The sequence below is a fragment of the Pelmatolapia mariae genome, linkage group LG13 (genome assembly GCF_036321145.2).
Source record: "Pelmatolapia mariae isolate MD_Pm_ZW linkage group LG13, Pm_UMD_F_2, whole genome shotgun sequence".
In the NCBI taxonomy this organism is placed as follows: Eukaryota; Metazoa; Chordata; class Actinopteri; order Cichliformes; family Cichlidae; genus Pelmatolapia; species Pelmatolapia mariae.
Genome location: NC_086238.1, coordinates 12,996,152 through 13,021,272, shown reverse-complemented (window position 1 = coordinate 13,021,272; position 25,121 = coordinate 12,996,152). Strand labels below are relative to the sequence as shown.

The following is a 25,121-nucleotide window of genomic DNA, read 5'->3' as shown; positions in this document are numbered from 1 at the left end:
TTAATTAGACGTAATTAGACAAAACAAAGCAAAAATACATACAAAATTTACAGAAACTACACATGAAAGAGAGATATAAAAACACTGAACATTACGAACAGTGTCTTTCATAATCAATCAACATTTTCTTGCATAAAAGAACAGAGAAAGTCTGTCCTTTTCAAATCAACCAAACAGAAAACATGAAATATAATTATTTTCCCTTTAAATGTCATCCAAAAATAATGAGGCCTGCACATTTCACACGTCTAACTTAAAGATCACCGTGTCCTTCAGGTGCCCCAGCTGGAATATAAGACGACTACACCATCTGATCTGATATGCGTGACACGTTGTCCACATTGTGAACTTGAGTGGAGAGGGATTTTCGACTGTCTGTGCGCGTTCTGGTCCTTATCCTCCTTGTCTCATTTTCACGCTGGCCACAACAATGACAAGAAAAAGCTGATTTGAACTCCTCGCGGAACTTCCCTTAAGAAAAAAATGACAACAAAATCTTTATAAAGTCCACCTTCTTTAAAAACCATCTACAAGCCTTGCATTAAAAATAGCTTAAATTTTTTGTAAAAATAGCTTTAATTTGCTGGGCATCACAGCAAATCATTCTAAGAGCTTTTTTTTCACAAGTGCATGAATTAAAAACTTGCTGCTTTCTCAGAATTAACTTTAGAACGTAATTTACATTTTTCTGTTTTCAGGATATTAACAGATAAAGCTGTGAATTGTGTTGTTGGTGCCAGTTTGTTCACTAGAGGGCAGTAATGAATCCTTAGAGGAGAGTTCAAAACTTACCACTTAGGAAATTGTAGATGATTGGATTTGCAGCACTGTTGGCATATATGAGCCAGTGTGAGAAAGTGAACCACGCATACACTGTCTCTCTGTCGTTTGTCTTCTTGAATGTCCCAAACACTCTGGAGGTAAAATGTGACATGTTATCATTTTATTCATTTTTTTTTTGCATGCATTTTAATCACAAACCTGTCAGGGGGGGAACAATACAAAATATGGCTTATAGCAAGCTCTACTGTTGATCCAGGATGCAGCAGAGCTTCCTTGAAAGATTATTACCTTTTCATGACATTGAGCACACTGATTGGCAGGTAGCACAGGGCGAAAACAAAGAGCACCACCATCAGCATGCGAGCTGTCTTCCTCCGGGCTCTGACTTGTTTGATCTCAGCACAAACCGTGCTGGTTCTAACCCTCACTGACTCCCCCGGTCCTGGAGTTGGAGCTGAGCATTTGATAGACTTCCACTTCCTCTGCAGCACTGATGTGCTTCCAGGAATCTGTTGATTGAATACATTAAAGTGGATACACGCTCACATCCGACCCTGGAAGCCCATTGTGAAATTTATATTTATAGCAAATGGTGGAATACACACCTGTTGACACCACAGCTTGTGACAAATCTGAATGTATGCCAGGACCATTAGGCACAGTGGTGCGAAGTATGTGACAATGAAGAAACAGGTGTGGTACACCTTTGGGTAGATCTCAGCTGTTGAAGGATTTAAAAGGAAACACTTAATAATATTGTAGAGAAAACATGAGTAGTTACTTAGTAGTTAAAGACTAAAAAGCAGATAATGATGAGCGTCTAGAGAACAAACATGTCAACTGACCACTTTTTCATAAGCGGCTTATTATTAACTGACCCTTCTGCTGAGTGGCACAAACTAATGGCTTAATGATTGAGAGCAGGTAAAGTTTAATGCTTTTTTTAAATACTAAATGTTCTGCAACACTACTCATAAAATTCCAAATTCAGGAGATTCCACAAATATAGTCAGTTTCCCCTTTAAGGCCAGTTTACCATGAGGCTGGTATTTTTGTTTCCTGAAAGGCCAGACAACTTTCACCTTGGGGCCATTTGGCAGTGCAGACATCCAGCAAACATCCACTTTTTTTTTGCCAAACTGATCTGACTCTTAGTCAGCCAAATAGGTGCTTTCAAAAGAAGAATCTTCAGCGTCCAAACCCAAAGGTGGCACAATAAGTAAGGGGTTCAACTTCTTGCTCATAAATATTCTTCTGTTGACAAAGCACTGTGAATTCATGCCTCAATATCAGACAACCTGAACTGTGGTGCATACCACTATGTCATCCTGCCATCTTGCATCAACACATGGAAGAATTCCTCAGTCATATTTATCATTTTATCTTGTTTTTTTAACTACTTTGATATCTTTTTTAGAATGAAAATGAAGTTGAGGGGTCGCCGTTTTGACATTGCTACAGGAAATCAAGTTTTGCACAAAAGTTTCAAGAAAAAACTGCATCTGTGAAAGGTTGTTGGAGTGCTGCTGAAGCGGATGAAATTAGAGGGGAGTTTGGCCAAATGCAAATTTGGTAAGGCTGTTGATTGTTTTCATGGGCGGAGTCGCTGAACTTTGTGTTCAGTCCTTGTATAGCTCTCTGATCAGAGTCATTCATGAGATTCTGACTGAGTGCCATTAAAATATCTAGTCACTACTGATTCATTTACCCCTCATCAACTTCTGACATTTTTGTGTACTTTATGTAACAAAAAACATAATTTTCCTCTTATTACTGCTCTGCCTGTCAGTCTTGCGCTTCACACTTTCAAAGATGACTGCAAGCTTATTAAAGAAAGCAATCTACGTTCCAAAGGTAGTCATTAAAGGTACTCATCATTACTGTAATATAATGAATGTGAGGGGATGAAAAGCTTCCTCTCTTTGTAAGGTTTTCCTTTTTGGACTTCTTCAATCACAGAGGCACCCTGAGTGACTTCATCTGAGCACAAGCACAATCCACCCATCCCATGCTCACACTTCATGGATAAAATGCCAAGTGGCATGACACGTGATCAACCCATCTATGCTGGGGGTGGAAAAGCCCAATAAATGTCACTGCAGTTGTTGTTTAAGTAATTTACTGAGTCATTCAGTTAAAGTTGAAACTGTGCTACTAGCAGCGAGGGAAACATATATTTTCATAATGCGTTCATTTAGTCTGGGAAGAACTGTGAAAACTAACCTCCCCAGTGCTCATCACACACCGTGAACAGACTGGTCTTATTTGTGAGTTCAGGCAGCAGGCTGCTACACTCCATCACGATAGCCTGGGGGATCATGATGATACACGACACAACCCAGATGACAACAATACTCTTGCGCGCCCTCTTGGCTGTACTCTTGAACATCAGTGGGTGACAGATGGCATACCAACGGTCCTGGGCGATGCAGCTCAGCGTTAGGACTGATACAGAAACAGAGATGGTCTGCAAAGAATGAAATTAATTTTTTTAACTAGAAACACAAGATGTTCACCATTTAATATTGATACAATTTGCAGTTGTTACAGACAATACTAAATGCTCATGAGGAAAATAGTTTCAGAACATGTATTTGTAGACCTGAATCATAGATTGGCAAGCACTGATGCATGGGACACCTCCTATGCTGAAGACGCTCTTATCTCTGTGTTGCAGATGAGTCTGTTCACTTCAGAGCAGCGGCACAAATTTCACGTGCAGGTTTAAAAGCAGTGGGTGGTCAATTTTTTTTGGAAATAAAAGGCGGAGGTTCCTTGTTTTTGTAAAGGGTTAGCTTATGATGCCAGGCACACTAAAATCACTCTTGCTGCCTAATTTAAAATGTTCATTTAAACGATCTTAAAAAAGAAAGGAAAGATTGCACCTTAGGCAGAGCAGGGCACATCCTCATTGCCCTTCAACTGACAGAAAGTCAATTGTTCATTGAGTTTGGATGTTATTGAGTTTGGATGAATCCTGGATGGTTACAGGTTAAGTATGCTGAATATGAAACATATGTAAACACTGAAACCAGTGAGAGAAACCTTGAGGGAAGTGAATCATTGTTTGCGAGACAACAGGAACCGTCTGTGACATTTAAATGCTTTGAAATGTATATGTTAAAATGACGTTCCCACTCACACAAAAAAAACCTGCTGCATTTAGGCCAAAACAGCATTATTTCCACCACACTGCTTATTGTAAATTGCAATGATCATTTTTCACTTGCTTGCGCATTACACTGGGAAATCATGGATGGGTTTAATCCGGATACCAGCTGCAAGCTGAAATATGGACCCCTTTTTTTAAATATTATACAATGTGCTGCATTTGGCTTCTGTTGCACCCTGCTGTGAACCTATTCAAGGTATTATAGACCCCCAGCATACAATGTAGAACAGCAGAATAGGAATCATACCAAAATGTTACATAAAATGAATCACCAAAGAGGAATTAGAGTAGATGCGCCTGGATTTTTAAAAAAAGCAGCGGGAGATGGCCCTCAAGCAAAAACTGCAGCAGCAGTTTATGATACAAAGCTCAACAGTAAACAGGGTGAATGTCACTATGAAGGCCTTCAAAGAGATTGCTAATTAAATGCCATGATGTGCAGTATGTTTGCTAAACTAGCACCTGACACACAAGAATTCACATTATGTTAGAATCCTTTGCTTTACAGCTGCATCCCTGCAGAACATATAGTCAAAGTCGTGCCACCATGAGGCTAGAATTTACTTTGCTGTGCATAAACAATATAATATAACACAGTCTATTAAGAGTATGAGATATATAATCTGTGCAGGGTAGTGTGGGACTTTAGTTCATGCTCTCGATACATATCATTGTGATCAACAATATTAAATAAGATTGTCTTTTTTGCATACATATTGCCAGAGTGGCGCTAAAGCAGTGTTGCCTGAGGCATTAAATCACTTTACAGTAACATCAAAGGTCTCACTCAGTGCACATCCTGGGGGATATGAAAAAGAGCTTTTTTTTACCCTCATGAATACCATAAAGAAAAATGGTAGAATAATAGAAATATGGGTCATGGCTTGCATTCACATACCTTGTGAATTGTTTATGAAAAGGTCAAAGATTCTAATATCCTGTTTGAAAAGCAGATGTCAGGGTTCAAGTCTTACCTGCAGATAAGGGACAATTTTGCACAGAGTGTTTCCAAAGAACCACGTCTCTGTGATGTCTACCACAAGACTGGCAGGCAGGCAGATGATGGTGACCAGCACATCAGCCAGGGAAAGATTCACTATGAAATAGTTTGTCACGGTGCGCATGTGACGGTTCTTCCATACTGCAAAACAAACTGAAAGTGATGCACAATCAAGGATGGGCCAAAGAAAGGCAAACATTTATCACATCAGTGCGTGTGAATTTTATTTTAGCCACCAGTGTCTTGAAAGAATGCAATCATACACAGAGTCTGAACTAAAATTGAACTGCAGCATTGTTTCAGTTGCCTAAATCAAGAAATAATTATAAAACTTTCAGACACTAAAAGAAAAAAAGCTCATGTACAGTATTGTGCAAAAATCCTGAGCCTCCTGTTTACTTGAGCCTTTCTTAAAATTCTGCCAGGAAAATAGCTGCAGTGATTTATTTAGTCATGTACAAACATACATGGAATTACAGAATTCAAGGCAAAACACAATTTGTACAATTCTAACAAGCTTTAAAGTGAATATTTGGTCACCTTTATTCTTTTACATGGCTGTAGACACACATTGTTGTGCATCTCTCCTGACCTCCTCCGTACATGTTGACAACAATTTCAGTTAAAAAAAAATCAGGTTTGGATTACTCCATAAGACCTGTTGCCACTGACTTTCAGTTTAGTTCTTACGTAAACTGGCATAGCAAAGCCTTTTCTCCCTGTTTTTCCCTCTTAATCTCCGTGGAGATCGAGATGATGTACTCAGATACGTACCTGGGTGGTTCAACTGACTAATAAATTGGACTGGACTAACAAGAGAAATGCAATCTTGGAAAGGACAGAGCAGGCTGTATCTGCTACAGAGACTTAGGTCTTTTGGATTGCAAGAGGAGCTCCTGAACTCCTCCTATGACTCTGTGGTGGAATCTGCCATCTTTTTTTGTGTGTGTGTGGTCTGCTGGGGATAATAAAAACTGAACAGGCTGTTGAAGAAGGCCAGCTCTGTTTTGGGACACCCTCCTGACCAGATGGAAGTAGTAAGCGACAGGAGAATGGTGGTTAAACTGTCATCCCTTCTAGAGAACACCTCCAACCTCATGCAGGTTGCTCTGACAGCACTGAGCATCTCCTTCAGTGACAGGTTGCTGCACCCACGGCGTGCCAAGCCATCTTTCCTTCCAGCTGCTGTCAGAGTCAACAGCAGTAAATGTATGACAGCAGTGATTGTACACATATGAACACACAGATGCACACTCTGTGGTCTGTACATATTTCAAAGTTCAACACTCAATGCCTGCTATGCCACTATGAAGTATTCTGGTTTGCTGCTAGGCATCTAATCTTCTTCTACCTTATATTGTTTACATTTTCTTTTATTGTTTCTGTATAGCATTATTGTTTTTCAGTTGTGCCGCATCTATTTATTTCTGCCACGTCCACTTTGCTTTTTTAATAATGTGAATTTTCCTATCTGTTGGACTAATAAAGGGTATTTTATCTCATCTATCTTATCTTAAAAATGGCTTCTTGTCAACCATTCCAGTGAGTATGGCTCCCTGAGTCACAAAGTGAAGGTCTATAGTCTTTGACTACACATGTTTATTCCGTATGCAAAGCACCCATTTAAAACACCGTAGAACACTTTTGCTTGCTTGTTAACCTGAAAGCACTTCACTTCTTGAAAGCTCTTGTTTGAAGAACTCTGAAAGTTCATTATTTAGCATGTTAGCATTCCTCTTTCTGTCATACCCATTGCACAAAAAGTAAACAGTAAGTGACACGTAGAATGTGCCCAAGTGGAGTGAATAACCAATTCTGGAAAACGTAGCCAAATTAGACTTCAGTAAACAGTAGAAGGGCCAGATGTGTCCATTGGGTCCTGTGTCACGTCTTTACTGGATTTCTTCATATTTATTAAGGACACGACTTTCAGATACTGCTTGAATGACTCAATTGTTTTTGGCTTAACAACCAAAAAAACATTCCTCTAATAATGGCCATGTCCAGGCTAAACCTACATTTGAAGCCACTGAGGTGTTCGTTGGCGAGGGTGACGCGATGCCACTGTTATGCATGAAATATCCGTCCAGTAACTCCAGCCGTACTTATTTTGTCTTGTCTTATCTTTAATGCACTTCCATCAGTTGTTGTTGAACAGTTCTCTTTATCCAACGTCATTTATCACAACAGCGCAGCGGTCACTAGTGATGTGCGGATCGATACTGAAATATCGATTCCTCCGATACCAGTCATTTATGTTCTAGAATCGATTCTCATATTAAAATATCGATATTTTAGTAATTTAGGGTAAATTTGTAGTTTATCATTAACAGGAACAGAGTGGAAAGAAACTATATCATTCGGATTGTCTACGTTGGAAGGAACTACTTCCTCTTCCGCCTTCCATAGTCATGTGCGAAATACGGCTGTATAAATGTGTAGCAGTCCCTGGCGTGGGCACTCAATGGAGTCATGTGTGGACGTATTTTACCTCCACAAACAGCTGAGATGTGGTTTGCGATACATGTGGCAAGAAAGTGAGGTGTTGTGGCAACACCACTAACCTCGTCAAACACCTCAGAGTAAATCATATCACAGAATATGACGAGCGTATGTTGAGGCAAACTGAAGAGGAGGAGTGGACAGGGACAGGTGCTGCTAGGGCGAGACAGACGTCTCTCATGGAGTCCTTTAGTGCTGCAGGCAGGCAACATGTTCAAATAGCGCACAACTTCAGTTTTTTTATTTCTATATGATGAATTCTGCATTATTAAGTGATAAGAACAAGTAATCTGATGTCCTGTAATCATGATGATGCTACAATAAAAGATACAATAAATAAAATACGTTATTGTGCAAAGTATCGGTATTGGATCAGTATCGTCGATACCACCCTGAATTTTACTTGGTATCGGATCGGAAAGGAAATCAGTGGTATCGCACATAGCGGTCACAAACTGTTTGCTTCTTTCGACCAATAACACCTGGCACTAACTACATGTTTCTACAAAAAGTGACCCCTAGCGGCACACATAAGGTAACAACACAAAAAATGACTCCGACAGGTCAGGTTCAAGGACTGGACTGAAAATTTGTGAAAAGCGGTCCAAATGAGAAAAAAAAGTCTAAAGAGCTATCCTGTAACACACTAAAAAATAAAAAATTTGAAAAAAGTACCTCTGAAAGTAAAATATAAAGAAATGTGGTGTGACTCAAGATATTTGCACGATACTGTGGGTTCAAACATTGCCTTTTTTGTTTTCTTCATGCACAGCTGAAATTGGTGGTGTCACATGTCAAGGTAATAAAATTCATTCTCTCTTCTTTTCATGCCACATTAGTGCATAATGCATAGTCACAGTATATTCTGTGTATCTGGGAGGCAGCTGTTGCTTCTGAAATAGCTTTTAGTATTCATTCCTGTGCAGTGAAATTATAACCTAGAAAATGAAAAGATTTGGAAGTGAAAAGAAGTGGAAGAAATGCATTTTTTGTCACAAAATATATTTTTCCAGAAGGAAAGAAACAAACAAAAACAAATTAGACAGCACTGCCGAAAGTAATAGTTTGAATCAGGGAATGCAATGCACACATTTGCCAAAGGTCTAACTCCTTTAATGATTCAAGGTGAGAGGCTTTCAAATGCAAATGAAGCTTTAATGTACACTTTTTTAAACTTTAAAAGTCATTTCCCAAATGGATTCTGATTTATTTGACAACACGGTGACTGACAAATACGCAAAAAAATCCCGCTTTAGCTTTGCCTTCCCTCTTTTCATGTGCTGCCGTTCCAACATTTTGTTTCGAGTGAGGATAAGAATTATAGGTTAGATGGTATTGCCGCAGAGAATTGATTCACTCCAAGAAGAGCTCCTGGAAAAAGGCTGACAAGAAAATGCAACACTGCACGACTAAAAACAATAGAGCGGAAAATTACCTCACAAACAGAGACCAGGGTGGACTTCAGGTACAATCTACTATCTTTTAGTGACAGTATGTATCGGTTTTATGCCCCTGCGTCATTCATAATATACACCAATGGGCCAAGACATTATGTCCACTCACGGATGAAAGGGATAATGCTAAGATTTAGGATTTACATGGACCAACTTTTGGAAAGACCACATGATGAAGGTTTTGATGACTGGCTTGGATCATTTCCAAATCACCGAGGTTTGCAGGGGTTTTCTGGTCAGCAACAGTGACTGCTGACCAACAACAAGGTGTTGGTGGATCTGCTAGATAAAAAATATGTTCAGAGGAGCCTCCCTCTCACAACTTGAAGGACTTAAATGATCTGTTGCTAACATCTTGTTGCCAGATAGCATAGGGCAACTTCAGAGGGACGGCACACTGGCCTTTTTCGCAGCAGACATTTTCAGTTGTCATAGAAGGAAAAGCACAGGTGCTGGTGTTAGTGATAACACATGACAAGCAAAATGTAGCAAACCGCTGAATTTACTTAATATGCATATGCTTTTTTCCCACTATGATGTGCAGATGTTACAGAAGCTTGTAATTTTGCATCAGAATGACCCTACAGGAGATGAGCAAAGTCTTCACTAGGCTTGGATTCACTTTAGAATGAATAAGAAACAGAAATTCCTCTTAGTACACTTTTCCATTAGCTCACACAAGTAAACATACCAGAAAGAATGAAAAAGAAAGAAGTTTTCCCCTCCTTAATAGCTGGAACATTCCAATCAAAATCTCAATGCATACCCATGCAGACCAGACTGGCTTTCTGGCTCCTCAGTTTGCTCCTCAATCCATTCAGTACCCTGTAGATTTAATTATGACTGCGGTAAGATGTGTATAAAGAGGGCTCATTTATTTACATTTTCCTCAGGCCTGTATATGTGCTGTGATGGTGCAGACCTGGGGTGGATTATATAAGGAGGATAAAAAGTCTAGACTGTAACTGAACTACACACAACATCAAAGAGAAGATACAGTCAACTTAAATTATCTTCTTGTGCATATCTGATCAGTGCTTTGAATATGAAAAGTTGCTACAATGCTGTGAATAAATCAGAGGATCTAGAATAGAGTAATACTGACGTCAACACACGCGTTTGGTTTGACTGAATTAGTGTTTGATCTTTTTGCAGTAAAACACACTGTTCAAATATAAACTAATATTCTCCTTGCCCTTTGTTCTATTGTATGTTAACATGCAGTGTGAGCTACTGTTGGAGGATTCATATCTTTTCTGCTGAGGGAAAGTTGTCTGTACGCTGCTTTTCTTTCTAATGCCTTCATCACTGACTGCCATTGCATCACTGCAAAAAGTTAGACATTCAAACCAGAGAGAGGCCTTTCTCTGCATGTTCTCCGCGTGCTAGCAGGAGATTCCTGTAGGAACTCCGGTTGCTCTCACTGTCAAAATCATGATAGGTAAACTCTCCTTCAAAGTGCTCTTGACCAATTTGCTGGCTTAGAGCTTGAATCTCTGGGCGCTGCCTGCGGCTGCCAACTGCTTGCTATGTTTGAGATGTGTATCAGTAAAAGATACGTATACGTAGGTTTAAAGCTTCACATTCAGGTATAGGGGCAAAAGCACTACAGGCACTGTGTAAAACTGAAACATTACATTAAAGCTACTTTCAGCTGGCTCTTATTCATGAGGGGTTGCCACAGCGGGTAGCTCCGCATGTTTGATATGGCAGATTTTCTACACTGGCTGTCCTTCCTGACAAAACCCACCTCGGGGGTATTTGTGTCTCCTCCTGAGATCGTTCTAGCGATTTTTCGCTTGTTAGGCAAATACGCAAACTACTTTACTTGCATTAAAGCTGCAATGCTGGGGATAAATTTATCTTCAATAATGTGGAAAACAGAAGTATTAACATCCAATTTATATTTTCTTTAGCTTTATACTTTATATACCATGAACAGATTCAATGAAGAGCCACACAGATTTTTAGAAAAAATGACCTCCTGTGACAGAAAACAGCACGATTTTGCCTACCCATATTCAAAGCTAATTAGTCTGTACTACACATGTGCTATTCATTGATCAGTTAAATTGTAAAAAAAAAAGGGAAACCCTATAAGGCCAGCACTACAAACATATAGTAATTTGATTAGCAACGTGCAGGGACAAAAGATGAAAGGAGAGCACATCTCATCCACAAACAGCAGGAAATGAAGGAATCGAATGGTCCACTGTAGTCTTTGTTCATCTGGTTGTTGACCTCTTTAATCAAATCAGTTTAAGTTTGGATTTCTTTCTCTGTCATTTTTCAGATACTGTCCAAAAGAAAATACAGTCTCAAAGTCATGTCATTTCTGATCAAGGGCAAGCAAATCACGACAAACTTTAGGGAAGCTGCATAAAAGTCCATATCACATGTCAGTCTGTGTCAGGCAAAGTCACTTTGAATTGGCAGCGCCTGATATAAAAGCTTCAGTTAGATAAAAATGTCTTATTTAAACTTATCTCTGTATAATTTATATCTAATTAAAATCCATCTAGGTGCACAGCAAACAATTTCATGCTCTTAAGCAAAGAAATTTCTACTTACAATATGTTCTGCTACAAATGTTCACAGTGTAAACAAACTCAAAAGAGAGTGAAAAGCAGCCCTGATTACAGGCTCCATATTCTGAGAAATGATTTCTCCAGTATTAAGGAAAAAAAAATGTCTGCTTATGTGTTCTATGAATAATTTCTAATCAAAATTGAGATACCTTTTGCACAACACAGTGCGGTTGGCATTTAAGCTTCAGTAGGCAATGTTATTTTTCATATTGTATCAAATGAGTTCTAGGAACGAGATGAAAATGCTGTTTATCCACTTGATTTCACTGAAGAGCTTTTTGTGTATCGATCAAGAACCTTATGTGTAAAGTCAAGTGACGCACATGAATAGGTGACTGGTTTTTCAGTATCAGGAGTCCTAATACATGAAAAAAATCATATTATATTAATGTACAATGTCAGTTAACTGTTGGCTCTAAGATGGCAGCATCCCTTTCTCTCTTTCTCTCTTAGTGACAGCAAGTTTTGAACAAGCAAAGAGAATATAAGACAGCTGTTCTGAAGCACTTTGATCTTCAGAATAAACGGTTGAATGTAGGCTGTGTTGGAGTGAAATGGTATATAAGCACTCGACTGGTAGAGTCTGCACAGGCATGTGAATGATAACCTGCAAGGAATGAAGGCATCTGAGTTCAGCACTGCTCACTTGAGCCATACTAGAAACAAACTGTCACGCATCTCAGCACCATTTGAAATATGACTTGATTATCCTAGAATGTGCTCTGGCTTCAGCTCTTATAAGCATCTTAAAATCTTTGTCCATAAAGCTGTGCCATCAGAGTTTTTTCTCAATTTAATTAACATTTAGACTAAAAACTAAGAACTTTCAGTAAGTTCGTAAAAATTACTTGCTTAGATCTTAAGATTTGCACAAGAAACCAAGATGGTAAATGGGAAAAGGAACTCGAGCTGCATCAAACACTGAATCACTGCAATCAACAAGTAACAAGAGACTGACATTTTGAAAGAGAATAGGGGTCACCACCTCTGCCATTTAACGCTCACCCTCACAGACAGAGCCAATGAAGCTGACCTGTCATGCATACAAGCTGGTATGGCGAGATCTGAACTAAGACTATACCCGTCGTCAACATGCTGTTGTACTTCATGTGCCCAAAATTTGAAGACAACAAGCTAAAATGAAGAAACAGACTAGAAAAACTATATAGAGATGAAGATCATCTGATGACACCAGGGTTTTTTAAGTGTGCTGGAACGATTTGTGACACCACCTTCAATTCGTGAGCAATTAAATCAGGATCAGCAGGTTGATGCATATTTTGTTGTGTGCTCCATCCTGATGTTGCTTGCATTGATAGCAAGGTGACACTTGCACAGTAATGACAAAACAATGACATCCATCAGCCCACTTACACCTTCAACACATACCTGTTTTTCTTGTCACCTGGTTGTGCATTTATGGTGCTAACTAAATATAGCTGCAGTCACTTTGCAGGCACTTGGTACAAGTGAGCATAAACAAGATTTTTAAAGGAAGATCATTTAAAATTCAGCTTTTCAAACAGTTTGACAAATATTACCAAACACACAAAGTTTTCTGTACAGTTTAACACAAACTCCGTCTGCTAGCTACATAAATACACAGTTGTTACCCAGAGAGAGAAAAAAACATGCAAGAAAGTTTGCTCTGACTACACTAACATTGTTATTCAAATACTATATCAGGCAGTTTGACGTACTGTGGTAAGGTTTACAGTAATCAACTGTGTTGGACTGGTGCAGGGCAGGCTGTGGTGTTCAATATTAGATTACATGGAAAACATCAATTTATGTTTAAAGTGATAATGCCGATAAGATTCACTCACTGAATTCCACTTTTTAGAAATGAGCCATGATAGCTTGTGAAACATCTGCTCACATCTTGTTGATTTCAGCTAAATCCAAAAAGAGCAGTGAGTATCAGAGAAGCAGCTGACGTGATACAAATTGTGATCACTCAGCTGATTGCTCATTGTTTTCTGAAGTCCTGCTTTAAAGGGTAAATATCTGCATTTTGCCTGCTGTCATACTGTCTCTTACTGTTTTTGGAGACAGACGTGAATCTGCAATTACTGGACCTCAAAATAAGAGTTTAAAAATGAAGAAATGGGAGATTCTACAGCTAATTTTAGTGTTTGTATTATGAGGAAATGAAATGAAATAAAATATTATCTTTTACTATACAGGAGAAATATCTTTGTGAAAATCAATGTGTGTTTAAAGTAGTTACAAATAATTTTCTTATGGCCTCTGACAGTGAATTCAACTCGATTATATATCTATAGACTCCATTTCCTACTTCTAGGCTGACTTATTGTAATTTATTAATATTAGAGCATTCAGTTGTTCCAAAGTGCTGCAGTGAGAGTACAGACAGGAACTAAACAGAGAGCCAGATCCATGAAGGAACCAATGAAGAGAAGCCATATTGAATCCTCTTCATTGGCTCCTTGTTGAACACAGAATTTAATTTAAAATCCTCTTCCTCACATACGATATCTTAAGTAATCATGCCCCATCTTATCTTAAAGATATTATAGTACAATATCACCCCAAGAGACCACTTAACTCTTGACTTACTTACTCCTACTCCTAAGACTCTTAGGGTACTTAAAAGTAGAATGGTAGGCAGAGTCTTCTGCTTTCAGTGCCCTCTCGTGTGAACCAGCCCCCCCTTATGGATTCAGGAGACAAACAACCTCACCTACTTTTAATATCAGGCTTAAGATTTTCCTTTTTGATAAAGCTTATAGTTGGGGCTGTATCCTCACCACCTCCTCCAGCTCATCTAGGAGGACACTGAGGAATTCTCAAGCCAGTCAAAAGTTACAATGTGTCCTGGTCCGCCACAGAATGGAGGTGTCCTGGAAACATCTTGGTCAAAAACCCTTACTGATTGTTTCCTTTCAATGTGATGGAGTAGTGGCTCTATTCTGAGTCTCTTCTGAATAACTGAGCTCTTCATCCTATCTCCTTAAGATTTAGCAAAGCCACCCTCATTTCCGCTAGTTGTTTTAATTTTGATTTTGAATTCCCACACTTCATGGTCATAGGTGAAGGTAGGAACGTAGTTCTGCCGTCAAATCTACTGTATTGCCTACACGCTTAGCTTTCCCTTCAGCGCAACAGATCAGCACACCATCCGCATCACTGCAGACACTGCACCACTTGATCTGTCAATCTCCTGCTACGGTTTCTTGAAATATGTTAACTCCTCCTCAAAAAGCACTCATCAGTGAGTCAGCCCTGAAAAAGGTGGAGTGCAGTGTCCACTCTATTCTTTTTCACCCGAGAACCACGGCCCTGGACTCAGAAGTGCTAATTCTCATTCCTTGCATTTCACACTCAGCTGTGAACCACTCCTGAGTGAGCTGGAGGTCAATGCCCAATGAAACCAAAGGAACTGTATCGTCTACAAAAAGCAGAGATAAGACTGATGTGCAGACCCTCCATCACCTGGATATGTTCACAATTTCTGTCCATAGAAATTAATATTATACTGATACTGATGAGGAGCTGAGGATGAGTGGTGAGTGATTACAAAAATTGAAAAAAATCATAAAAAGAATCCATTATTTTGGCTACTGCCTAAATAATTGTAGTAGCAAATATATGAGCCACTGTTTTCCCATTTCATTTTTCAGTGGTCATAAGTAGCCTCCGTAAAAAAAAAAAAAACACCTAAAGAAAATTCACAGGTTTGGTTTTCCTCCTGATCTGATTCACCAGCTGCAACATATCACAAAGCATAACAAAATAACAGAGATGGTGAGGGTGATTTACGAAGCTCATTATGTTTATTGTTACCAGTCCATGCTAAAAATCAGCCAATTCTGGTCCCAGGCCAGTCAATCAGTGCATTTCTACAAAATAAAAGCCTGTTTATGGGGTTTGTGAGCGATGGCTGAGTGAGTGGTGGAGGCAAAAATAAAAGGCCTTTTCAATGGTCCAATCTTTGTTTTTATTCCCCTTTTCTTCAGAGCAGTGGGTTGGTGTACCCTATTTACTGCATTTGGACAAAATAAAAAACCAAAGCTACGAAAATGAATTGAAGTTGAGGAAAAATACATGTAGAATTTATTTAGAATCTCCATCTTAAAGATACTAAAAACTAAAAACTGAGGAAACAGCTTTGCACCAGGTTTTTCCCCATTTCAATCGCACCCCTGTCAATATACCTACTATGGCCTGCTCAATAAACAACCTAATATAAAATGACTCGAGAGGCACTAAAACTCATGTGCATAGTCAGAAGCACCTCCCACTTCAGAAAATTAAATACTGAGCACAAAATTAACTTACAGCAGCGCTCAATCCATTATTCAAAAGACAATAATAAAGAAACAGTGGGAAAACAAATTTAATTTGATTAAGAGAGTAGGCCTGCTTTACAATTGCTTAAAATCAAAACGTCCTTCAAACATCAGACAAAACTACCCCTGACATCCCCCTCAGGGGGACAGGGGTAGTTTAGTCCAGGGGGAGTCCTAAAGGACCTGGACCTGGTTTGGGATTTGCTGGATTCAAACTAGACTGGAGCCGAGGAGAGGTGAGAAATAAATAAACTACAAACAACAGATTGAAAACAAATCCTTAAAATAGTATTTAGTTTTTGCTGCAACACACAAGCAACACAGCGAGGTTACAAGAACTGTGTGATGTGTTGAGAAGTTGCAGGCTTCCCTTTGATGAGGTTAAAAAACATTAACCTGAACTGTGAATTATTTGTGATTCTTTTTATATAAGTATTTAGAATGAGAACAAATTATCCAGTTGACTGCCCAATGAAGTTTTTTTGATCAAAATTAACAGAATTAGCACTATAATGCTGTGATGCCTGGGAACTATAAAAAGGACTGAATGCACATTATACCATAGATTTCTAAATATCAACATAATCCAACCAGCTGATAATGTTTGTCCTGAAAACTCCCAGTAACCTACTTGCAGAAACTCACAGGTAGATAATAAGTGCATAGAAGCTGAGCAAAGATAATGAGGGGCTTTTAAAAAACAGCTACATTTAGAAAGCCAGAATCACTCAGATGAAACTGAGAAACAATGTACTGCTAAAAGCTATTTAGTATTGGACAAGAGATGGTCAGAAAAACACTCAAGCTGGATAATATTTCCTTGTTTCAGCTGGATAGCCTGTTCTTACAGTGTACGATTATTGAGTTGACTTGTTGCAGGCTCCATGAGGTAAGTTTTGGTTAAAAAGTTTTTCTGCTGTTGTAACCAAACCTGAACTTTTGTGTAGGCTTCAGAAGGAACAAAAGATTTTTAGATGATTTTAGATAGTAAATACTTTTTATATTAACAGTTTCAAATCACCTTGAAAATATTTTTTATCTCCATTTTCTATTAAAAGGTCTTGCAGTAATCTTATGATTTAATCAGGTTCATCATGTGAGTATGTATGCAGGACTGCTTTATATAAATTTCTTTTACAAGAGCTTGTGATCAATTATTCTTAAACAAAAAAGACTCATAAATTCCAAATAGTCCTCTAAAATTTAACGTGCATGTTTAAATTCTTGTTTGAACTTTCGCCAAGCATTTACTGATCAGAGCATCACACAGAAGATGGTAGTCTCTCGCAGGACATTTGCTGCTCTTGTTACTTTTTACATAACAGTATGATTTATTATACTAGTACACAGCATTATGTGGTTCAAGTTAATATATAAAATATGCCGATTGATTTTCCAAAGAAGGTTATCTCTTTAGTCAGCGAGTCAGATCTGAGATGTTGGCACACACACACACAGAAAAAAGAATGAACCTACTGTAGGTCCACAGATGAACTCTTTGCAGTTGAGGAAATAATTAGTAATTTTATTATAAGGTAGAAGGTTTGCTAAATAGCCAGTGGATTGGGACACTGAATAGTGCTTTTCTACTGTAACTGTGCACTTGTTCACCCACTCACACACATATTTATACAGCACTTTCATTCTTTGTCTAACATTTAAACACACATTCTGAACTGGATCAGAATCAAGGGAAAGTTGGGCTTTAGCGTCTTGCCCAAGGACACTTCAACATGCAGACTACAGGATCCAGGGATTGAATCACCGACCTTCCGATTAGTAGACGATCCACTCTACCTCCCACAGCCACCCCTGCTGCTGCCTGTGGGTGTCTGCCACAGCAGCAGATGTGCATGCCTACTTCAAAGATCTCTCCTCTCAATGCAGTCATAATTAGTTTAAGTTTATCACTAAAGGCAAAAAAAGGCCTGCATCTGCTTCTGATATACGCTGCTGGCTGATGGCAAATACTATACCCACTTTAGGGCACATTGCCGAAACATGAAAACAAGTAGAGTGCGTTTAAAAGAAAATCTAATCTAAAAAATGTGTTTTCAGCAGACATTTAAAAACAGACTATTGATTTTGTTAACCTAATGAGTGAGGAAGTGCGATTCCAAAGTCTATGCACCAAATGTTCAAAAGCTTCATTATCTGTGGATTTAAAGAAAAAGCGTGGACCAGTTAAGAGCAACTGAAGTTTGCAATGAAATAAATGGGAGACGATTAAAGTGTGATTAACTGACTGTATCACTAGTTATCTAGTCTACACTCACTTGATGCTTTGTTAGGTAGACCTTGGGAGTTTTGGAGTTTTAGAGAACGGTCTTATTTCTTGATTGAATAGATTCAACAAGGTGCTGGAAATATTTCTCAGAGATTTTGGTCCATATTGACATGGTAGCATTACAGTTACTGCAGATTCTTCGGCCTCACATCCATGATGTGAAGCGCTCCTTCCATCATATACCTAAGGCAGTGTTTCCCAACCACTGTGCCGTGGCACATAGGTGTGCCATGAGAAATGATCAGGTGTGCCGTGGAAGATTATCTGGTTCCACCTGATTAGTACTCTAAGCAATTAGCATAACAGGCAGAACAATTACATTGTCTTCCACTAGAGGGCAGTACAACTGCCTGCTCTAATTAAATGGGCTGCCAACTGCCAGTAAAACAGAAGAAGCGCGTAATAGCAATAGATAGATATTTGAAAGAAAAACTAGTTAATCTGACCTGGGTCCTGGAGAAATTCTGACCCAGATGAAGGCCCTAGAATGAGCAGTGGTCAGAAGAAGCAAAAAGGGTATACTGGGGACAAACCGAGCCAATTCCGCTATACCTGATGCGCGGGGGGAAATGATCAATATGCTTTTTGTGATATTTGTGTGATTTTTCTAATGTGAAATATGGTTTTCACATTAGAAAACCATATTTCAGTACGTTAACACTGCCCTAAGGTGCTCTACTGGATTGAGCTCTGGTGACTGTGGAGGCCATTTGAATATGAACTCACTGTCATGTTTAAGAAACCAGCTTGAGTGGGATTTGAGCTTTGTGGCATCGTGCTTTATCCTGCTGGAAGCAACCATTAAAAGACAGGTATACTGAGGTCATAACAATGCTCAAGAAGGCTGTGGTGTTTAAACTACACTCATAAGGGGACCAAAGCGAGTCACGATAATATCCTTCACACAATTACAACACCAGTAGCCTGATCCAGTGATTCAAGACAGGATCATGTTGTTTCATGTTGATCATGTTGTTTCATGTTGCTCATGCCAAATTCTCACCATACAAATGTTGCAGCAGAAATTATGACTCATCAGAGCAGGCATTATTTTTCCAGTCTTCTATTGTTTAATCTAGGTGAGCCTGTGTGAATCACAGCCTCAGTTTCCCGTTCCTTGCTGACAGGAGTGGCGTCCAGTGTGGAATTCAGCTGCTGTAGCCCAGCACCAGAATACAAGGTTTGAGATCTTATGTGTTTAGTGATCCAGTTCAGTATATCTTGGTTCTAAAGAATGGTTATTCGAGTTTATGTTACCTTTCTATCATCCCAAGGCAGTCTGGTCATTTTCCTCTGACCTCTGGATTTAACAAATCAACCAGAGGGATGGTTTTCTGCCCAGTAGATCAGCAGTTTCTGAAATATTCAAACAAGTCCTTCTGGCAAAAACAACCATATGTCACATTCAAAGCCACTTAAATTACCCTTCTTCCCCATTCTGAAGCTCGGTTTGAACTTCAGTAGTTCTTGACCGTGTCAACATGCTTAAATGCACCGAGTTGCTGCCATATGATTGCCTCATTGGATTATTGTGTTAACAAGAAGTTGAGCAGGGTAAGTAGCCCTAATGTTTCCAATGATCTAATGAGAACTCCCCGCCTGCTATTAGTTAGCTAATGTCTAGCTAATGTCTCAGTGCCTCTGAGGTAAAATGTTGGCATGGGAAGGTGGCGTCCTGTAGCAGAATCTTAGTTAAATCTCTATCAACTGAAATTTTGGGCAACTTGGGAGCCTTGAACACAAGGTGTAAACACTGTGTCCAAGGTTTAAAAAAATAATAATGTTAATCTTGTAGTTACACATCCGTCACATACAGATCAGATTTATTTGTGGTTTCTCTTTACTTTTTACTCTCTGCCAACTCTCTGAGGGAAATATCTGATGCTTTAGCTGCTTAATGTTATGCTCGCCAGGTGGTCGCTAACATCATCTGTGAACAGTGAATTTATACGATCTTCAAATCACTCCTTTCACACAGGCAGCAATTTGATGAATCAAAATTTCTACTTACAGCAGCAGGAAAGATATGTTAAAGAGGATTACACTGAAAGACCCTCTACGAAAAGGAAGACTAAAGTTTTAAATTGAGTACCTACTGTACAATGTGTGCCTGAATCCATTACAGCAGCAAGGCCATTTACTATGAGAACAAATACTCTAGCAAAAATTCCACTGGATTCCTTTTCCCTTATAGGAAAAAAAATGCAACCGTAAATGCTGATTTTATGAAATTTTTTTCTCTTCACTTCTGTCTAAGGAAGAGATTCTCCAGGCAGGGGTGACACCTCTGTTGTCACTTCCTGCTGTTCATAACAGGTAAAACTGCAGCAAGCATCAAGAGAAAACAGCACACAGTGCAGGAAACAAAGAAAGAGAAGCTGCGATGATTTAAAAGATTTGCGCTGTGCTTCCTCATCTAACACTGACAGTTATAATGAGAACCTGTCATCTCTGGCTTTGAAACTCATGGCCATACTGATTAAACACACAGGGACCCCTCCAATGTCCTTGATTGCTCTGTTCGGCAAAGAAATGCAAATTTTGCTCATAAACAAAATGACTAATTTGTTTCCTAAATGACTTCTGTGTCATTTATGAAGTATTTACTAAAACATTGATTACATCAGCAACCAGGTATTATTAGTAAACCAGTACTATAAAGCACATATTTTTGTAATCTGAGCTGTAGAAAGCAAATGATAACCCTGCTTATTTCACTTAACATGTTTAATATGAAACTGCTGAACATTAGACTGTGAATAGCTGGCCTGTCTGATTTCTGAAATCGTAACTTATCCACTCACGTATCATTTTCAGTCAGTCTGTTCATTCTATTGTGAGACTGAAAACATAAAAGTGGAAGTAGACTCTGCACAAGGGTGGAAAGCTGTTTTCTGAAAGCATCTACAAAATTCTCTTGGACAACATTTCCAGTGGCCCATTTCAAAATGTCATCCACTGTCTGGGGAGTAGGTGTTGCATTAAGGATAATGAAGATGGCAAGAGGGTGAATGCTGTCTTCCTCGCTGAAATACCATACAAATTATTAGACTGGTAAACGCTGCCTAAAATGACAGATAATGTGGCACACCTTCAGCCTTCCAAGCTGGAGTGCAATTCTGCAGTGCACAGCTGCATCTATGTCTGGGCCCTTTTCCTTGTTACAAAAAAGTGTCTAAAAATAGCTAGTGGGAACCCTGAGATGAGATATAGAACACAAGCCTGCACAAAGACAGCTTTCAAAGTTGAAATAGATCAAAGTGCAAGCGGAAAAAGAGCAGGTTATTTTAGTGACTGTGACAATAGAGCTTCAGTAGAGCATAACTAAGATTCCCACACTGACACAAAGATGGAGGTTCTCAAATGTGTGGTAGCAGCCCGATAAGAAATTTCACAATAAAAAAACAGAGCTACAGGTCAGTCTGACTTCTCTTTGCTAAATAGTAAAACTGCCCCTGCTGCTAAACCGTTGAGAAAATACACCAGCAACAAAGCAGTCCAATAATGGAATTTCGCAGACAATAGGTCTGCAAAACTTGCAAGTTACGCACATGCACGGTGTGAAATAATTTATTTGTACTCGATGTATCTTCAAAGAAATCAAAAGGTTACCGATTTTCCAAAATTAACCTCGCTTTCCTGCACTGATTGACGGGATCTCCTCCTCATTGATGCTTCCACATCAGCAGAGGCGCGACTGCGATTAGTGAACATCACAGAGGGGGGGAATGCGCTTCTTTAGTTATTGATCGCTCTTGATTCAGATTTTTCTCATACTTCTAGTAATATTTGCGCTGATATTATGGAGAGGTGGGAAAAAAAGTTGCTCGAAGTGTACTTTTGCTTTATGATTTTTGCAAGTTGTTAAGATGAACGGACGGAGAGAAAAATGAATGCATTTAAAGGTACGACTCACCAAGCGAGTTCCCAATGAGTGAAACGAAGAATACAATAATGTAAGCCACAATGAGAACCCATTCATACTGCTTGGGGTGTAAATACTCTCTCCAAATGTATCTCAGAAGTTCCTCGTCGTCATCCAAGGTGGGATGCACATGTAACTCCGTGCTGTTGGGTAGATGTCCAGAAGATAAGCACTCCTCGCATTCCACGTTCCCAGTGATGCCAGACATGCTTCCAGGTGTTTTGTGTGCCCGATGAACTGCAGCTGTTGCTTGTGCGTCTGCAGTGACCGCAGGTTGTTTGAGCACACTGTAAACGCGATTCTAAACGCGCTCCGCACGGACCACTCGTCAGAATGACGCTGGTCTCCCCTCTGTCTCCATTCAAAGCCACTGCAGGGTCAAACACCAACACAGCAGGCTGCAGCGAGCAACGAGCTCTGAGCTGCAACCCGAATGCCCACTCGCGTAAAAATAGAGAGAAACGGGGTGTTCGGGCATTTCTGCGGGGAGGCGCATGGTGCATGAACAAGGTTTGGAAATGAATGGGGTGATTTAACATGCATCAGCTTAATCTGCTTTTAATTCTGTGCGAAATTCAATTACAAGCATATAAAGGAGGGCACATTGGACGGACGGCTTGAGACCAATTCACGGACACGGTTAACCCCTTTAATCCAAGAGTGCACTTGTTTTAAACTAATTGGTTTAACTGGGTCCTGTAGTGCTTGAGCAAATTGTTGTGACTGTGTGAAGATGATGACTGAATGGTGGGACAAGACTCAGACTGTGTACCAATTTATCAGGAAAATGTTTTTGAATTTTTATTTGAAAAACAAAACAAAACAATGACAACAATATAAACTGCTGTTGTTGTGTCATTAAGACTCCTTATTTGTATTTATTTAGTCTTATTTCTCTTTGTCATAAGCTGTGAACAGCTCTGGTATGAACAAATCATAAATCTGAACATCATCCCAGCATCTTGTTTTTTGGGGGCATATACTGCATACTGTCGCTGGGTTTGTTTAGGCAGCACTTCTGAGCACTTCTGGTGTTATGATGACGGTATGGAAATCATGATTCCATTCAAAATGAATAGACCAGATTAAATCTGCAAGGCAGTCAAAGCACAACTGCACGAACTCCTGCTGAGACGTTAAAAATGAATTAAATGGTACATTTGAATTAAAGATGTGAGTATCATGCTGGAGCAGTGCTTAACAAGGCTGCCTTACAGGAAGCTTCAGTACCCTTGATAACATAAGGCATATACATCAAGTGAGGGTCCTTTAAAAAGCCTCTGTATCTGCTGTATGTCTTCCTTTTTTATTATTATTTTTTTTTAAATTTGAATCCTCTTCCTCATGGTTTATGTTGACATCATAATACATTTGAATCCAGGATTAGGTTTTGTAAATTGTTCTTTATGTATCTATGTGTGCATGTATGCACGTATACATTGTACTGGGCTACTGTGCCTGTGAAACAAACTGTCCCACGGGGACATTGCTACACCACTCTACCCACGACTGAGTTTTGGTTGGCTCCTTGCATGATCTCCCTTTCCCTATTTTGTTTCCCTGTCAGAGTGATCTGTTTTTTTCTTGCAGTTTAAAATCTAATCTAAGATTAATTGAAACTTAGCTTTAAGTGTGTGTGAATATAACGGTTATCTGTCTGTCTGTTAGCCATGTAAACTGTCAGCCTGTCCATTTTATATTCTTCTCAGCCAGTGTCAGCTGAGAGTCTCGGTGGACAAGCGGCTGTGAAAATTGTTCAGCTATCCACTGTGATATAAAATCATTAGTGTCTAGTTATTTTAAGTCCCTCAATGCACCTCAAAAGTGTCATTGATTGAGGTACTGCTAATAATTTTGTTAACGTTTTCTTGACATTAATTTGAAGGTGGCACATGAAATAATTAATTTTTAATTGTTGTTGCAGTCAATGTTATTGCTAAAACCTTTTAGGAGACATCGGTCTGTTCAGCAACACGAGTCATCTATATTTATTGTAGCAAATTGATTTAGCTTTATGTTTTTACCCCAGTCATTGTCATTGTCCATTAGCTTTCCCAGAGAGCATCCAGGTATTGACTTTTCTGACTGTGATTTCATTATTAGGGGGCAGCAGGGTTTTTTTTTCTTTACACTGAAATTTGCCTTGTTTACTGCATTGTATGAACGTTTCTTGTATGTCAGAGAAGACTCGTGTTACATATGCCTCATTAGTCGTTTTTACTGCATTAATGTGACACAAAGTGGAGATTTATCAAAGAGTTTTTTATTTAGTGCAGCCATGAACTGAGTAATTACAGCTATGCTTCCTTATCCTGAAGGTCAGACACTTATGTGTCCTTTCTCAAGACTTCACTCTTGATAACATAATGCAAAAAGAACATGTTCAGGCAAGAGGAAGGACAATCAAGTGCTCATCTATAATCGTTAGAAGTGGCAGACTAGTTGTCACCACACACCATGTTTCCTGTCTTAATGCTAGACTGACTGCTCATTATAGCTTACACCTATTTACCTGCCTATTAACACCACTATCTAATGAGCCAATCACACGGCAGCAACTCAGTGCATTTAGGCACATAGACATTAGTGATGGGTTGGTGGCGAAGAAATGGCTCTTAGAGCCGGCTCGTTGAAGTGAATGATGCCAGCGGTGGGGTTTTTTTCTTTGTCTCTCACTTTTTTTCGCTGCACGTCAGCCTTTTGTTTGCCCTGAGCAGAGACGGGAGGAAACAAACAGACCCTTGCGTTTGCGCCCTGCCTCCTCTGCTCAGCCGGTAGTTACACTCGCACAGGAAAGGGGGAGAGAGAGAAAGAGAGTCGGTTTTCCCAGAACACCGGGAGCAACAACAAGAGACAACATCGTCACATTAAAAAGGTATGGTAAAGAAAATGAGTGACACCAAGAAAAGAAGCAAAATCTGGAACCATTTCAATTTTATTGACAATACAAAGGCAGAGTGTAGAGTCTGCAAGAAAAGACTATCATATAGAGCCGGCTCCACAAACAAAATGCACATGCACCTGAGAACTGTCCACCCATCAGTGCAATGGGAAGATAAAACACAGTGAGTTGAGTTTGATATTAATATTTCTAAAT

At 39.3% G+C, this 25,121-nt stretch overlaps 1 protein-coding gene across 1 annotated transcript; it reads right to left on the bottom strand.

Annotated features, from left to right (window-relative positions):
• Nucleotides 1-266: 266 nt before the first annotated feature.
• hcrtr2 (hypocretin (orexin) receptor 2) lies at nucleotides 267-22,232 on the bottom strand. Its single transcript, XM_063490891.1, has 7 exons — nucleotides 22,016-22,232; nucleotides 4,930-5,108; nucleotides 3,007-3,250; nucleotides 1,389-1,504; nucleotides 1,072-1,292; nucleotides 793-914; nucleotides 267-471 (listed from the first exon to the last, which is right to left on the bottom strand). Exons 1-7 carry the CDS (start codon nucleotides 22,230-22,232, stop codon nucleotides 302-304), a joined length of 1,269 nt encoding a protein of 422 aa, XP_063346961.1. The 3' UTR covers nucleotides 267-301.
• Between the last annotated feature and the right edge of the window lie 2,889 nt (nucleotides 22,233-25,121).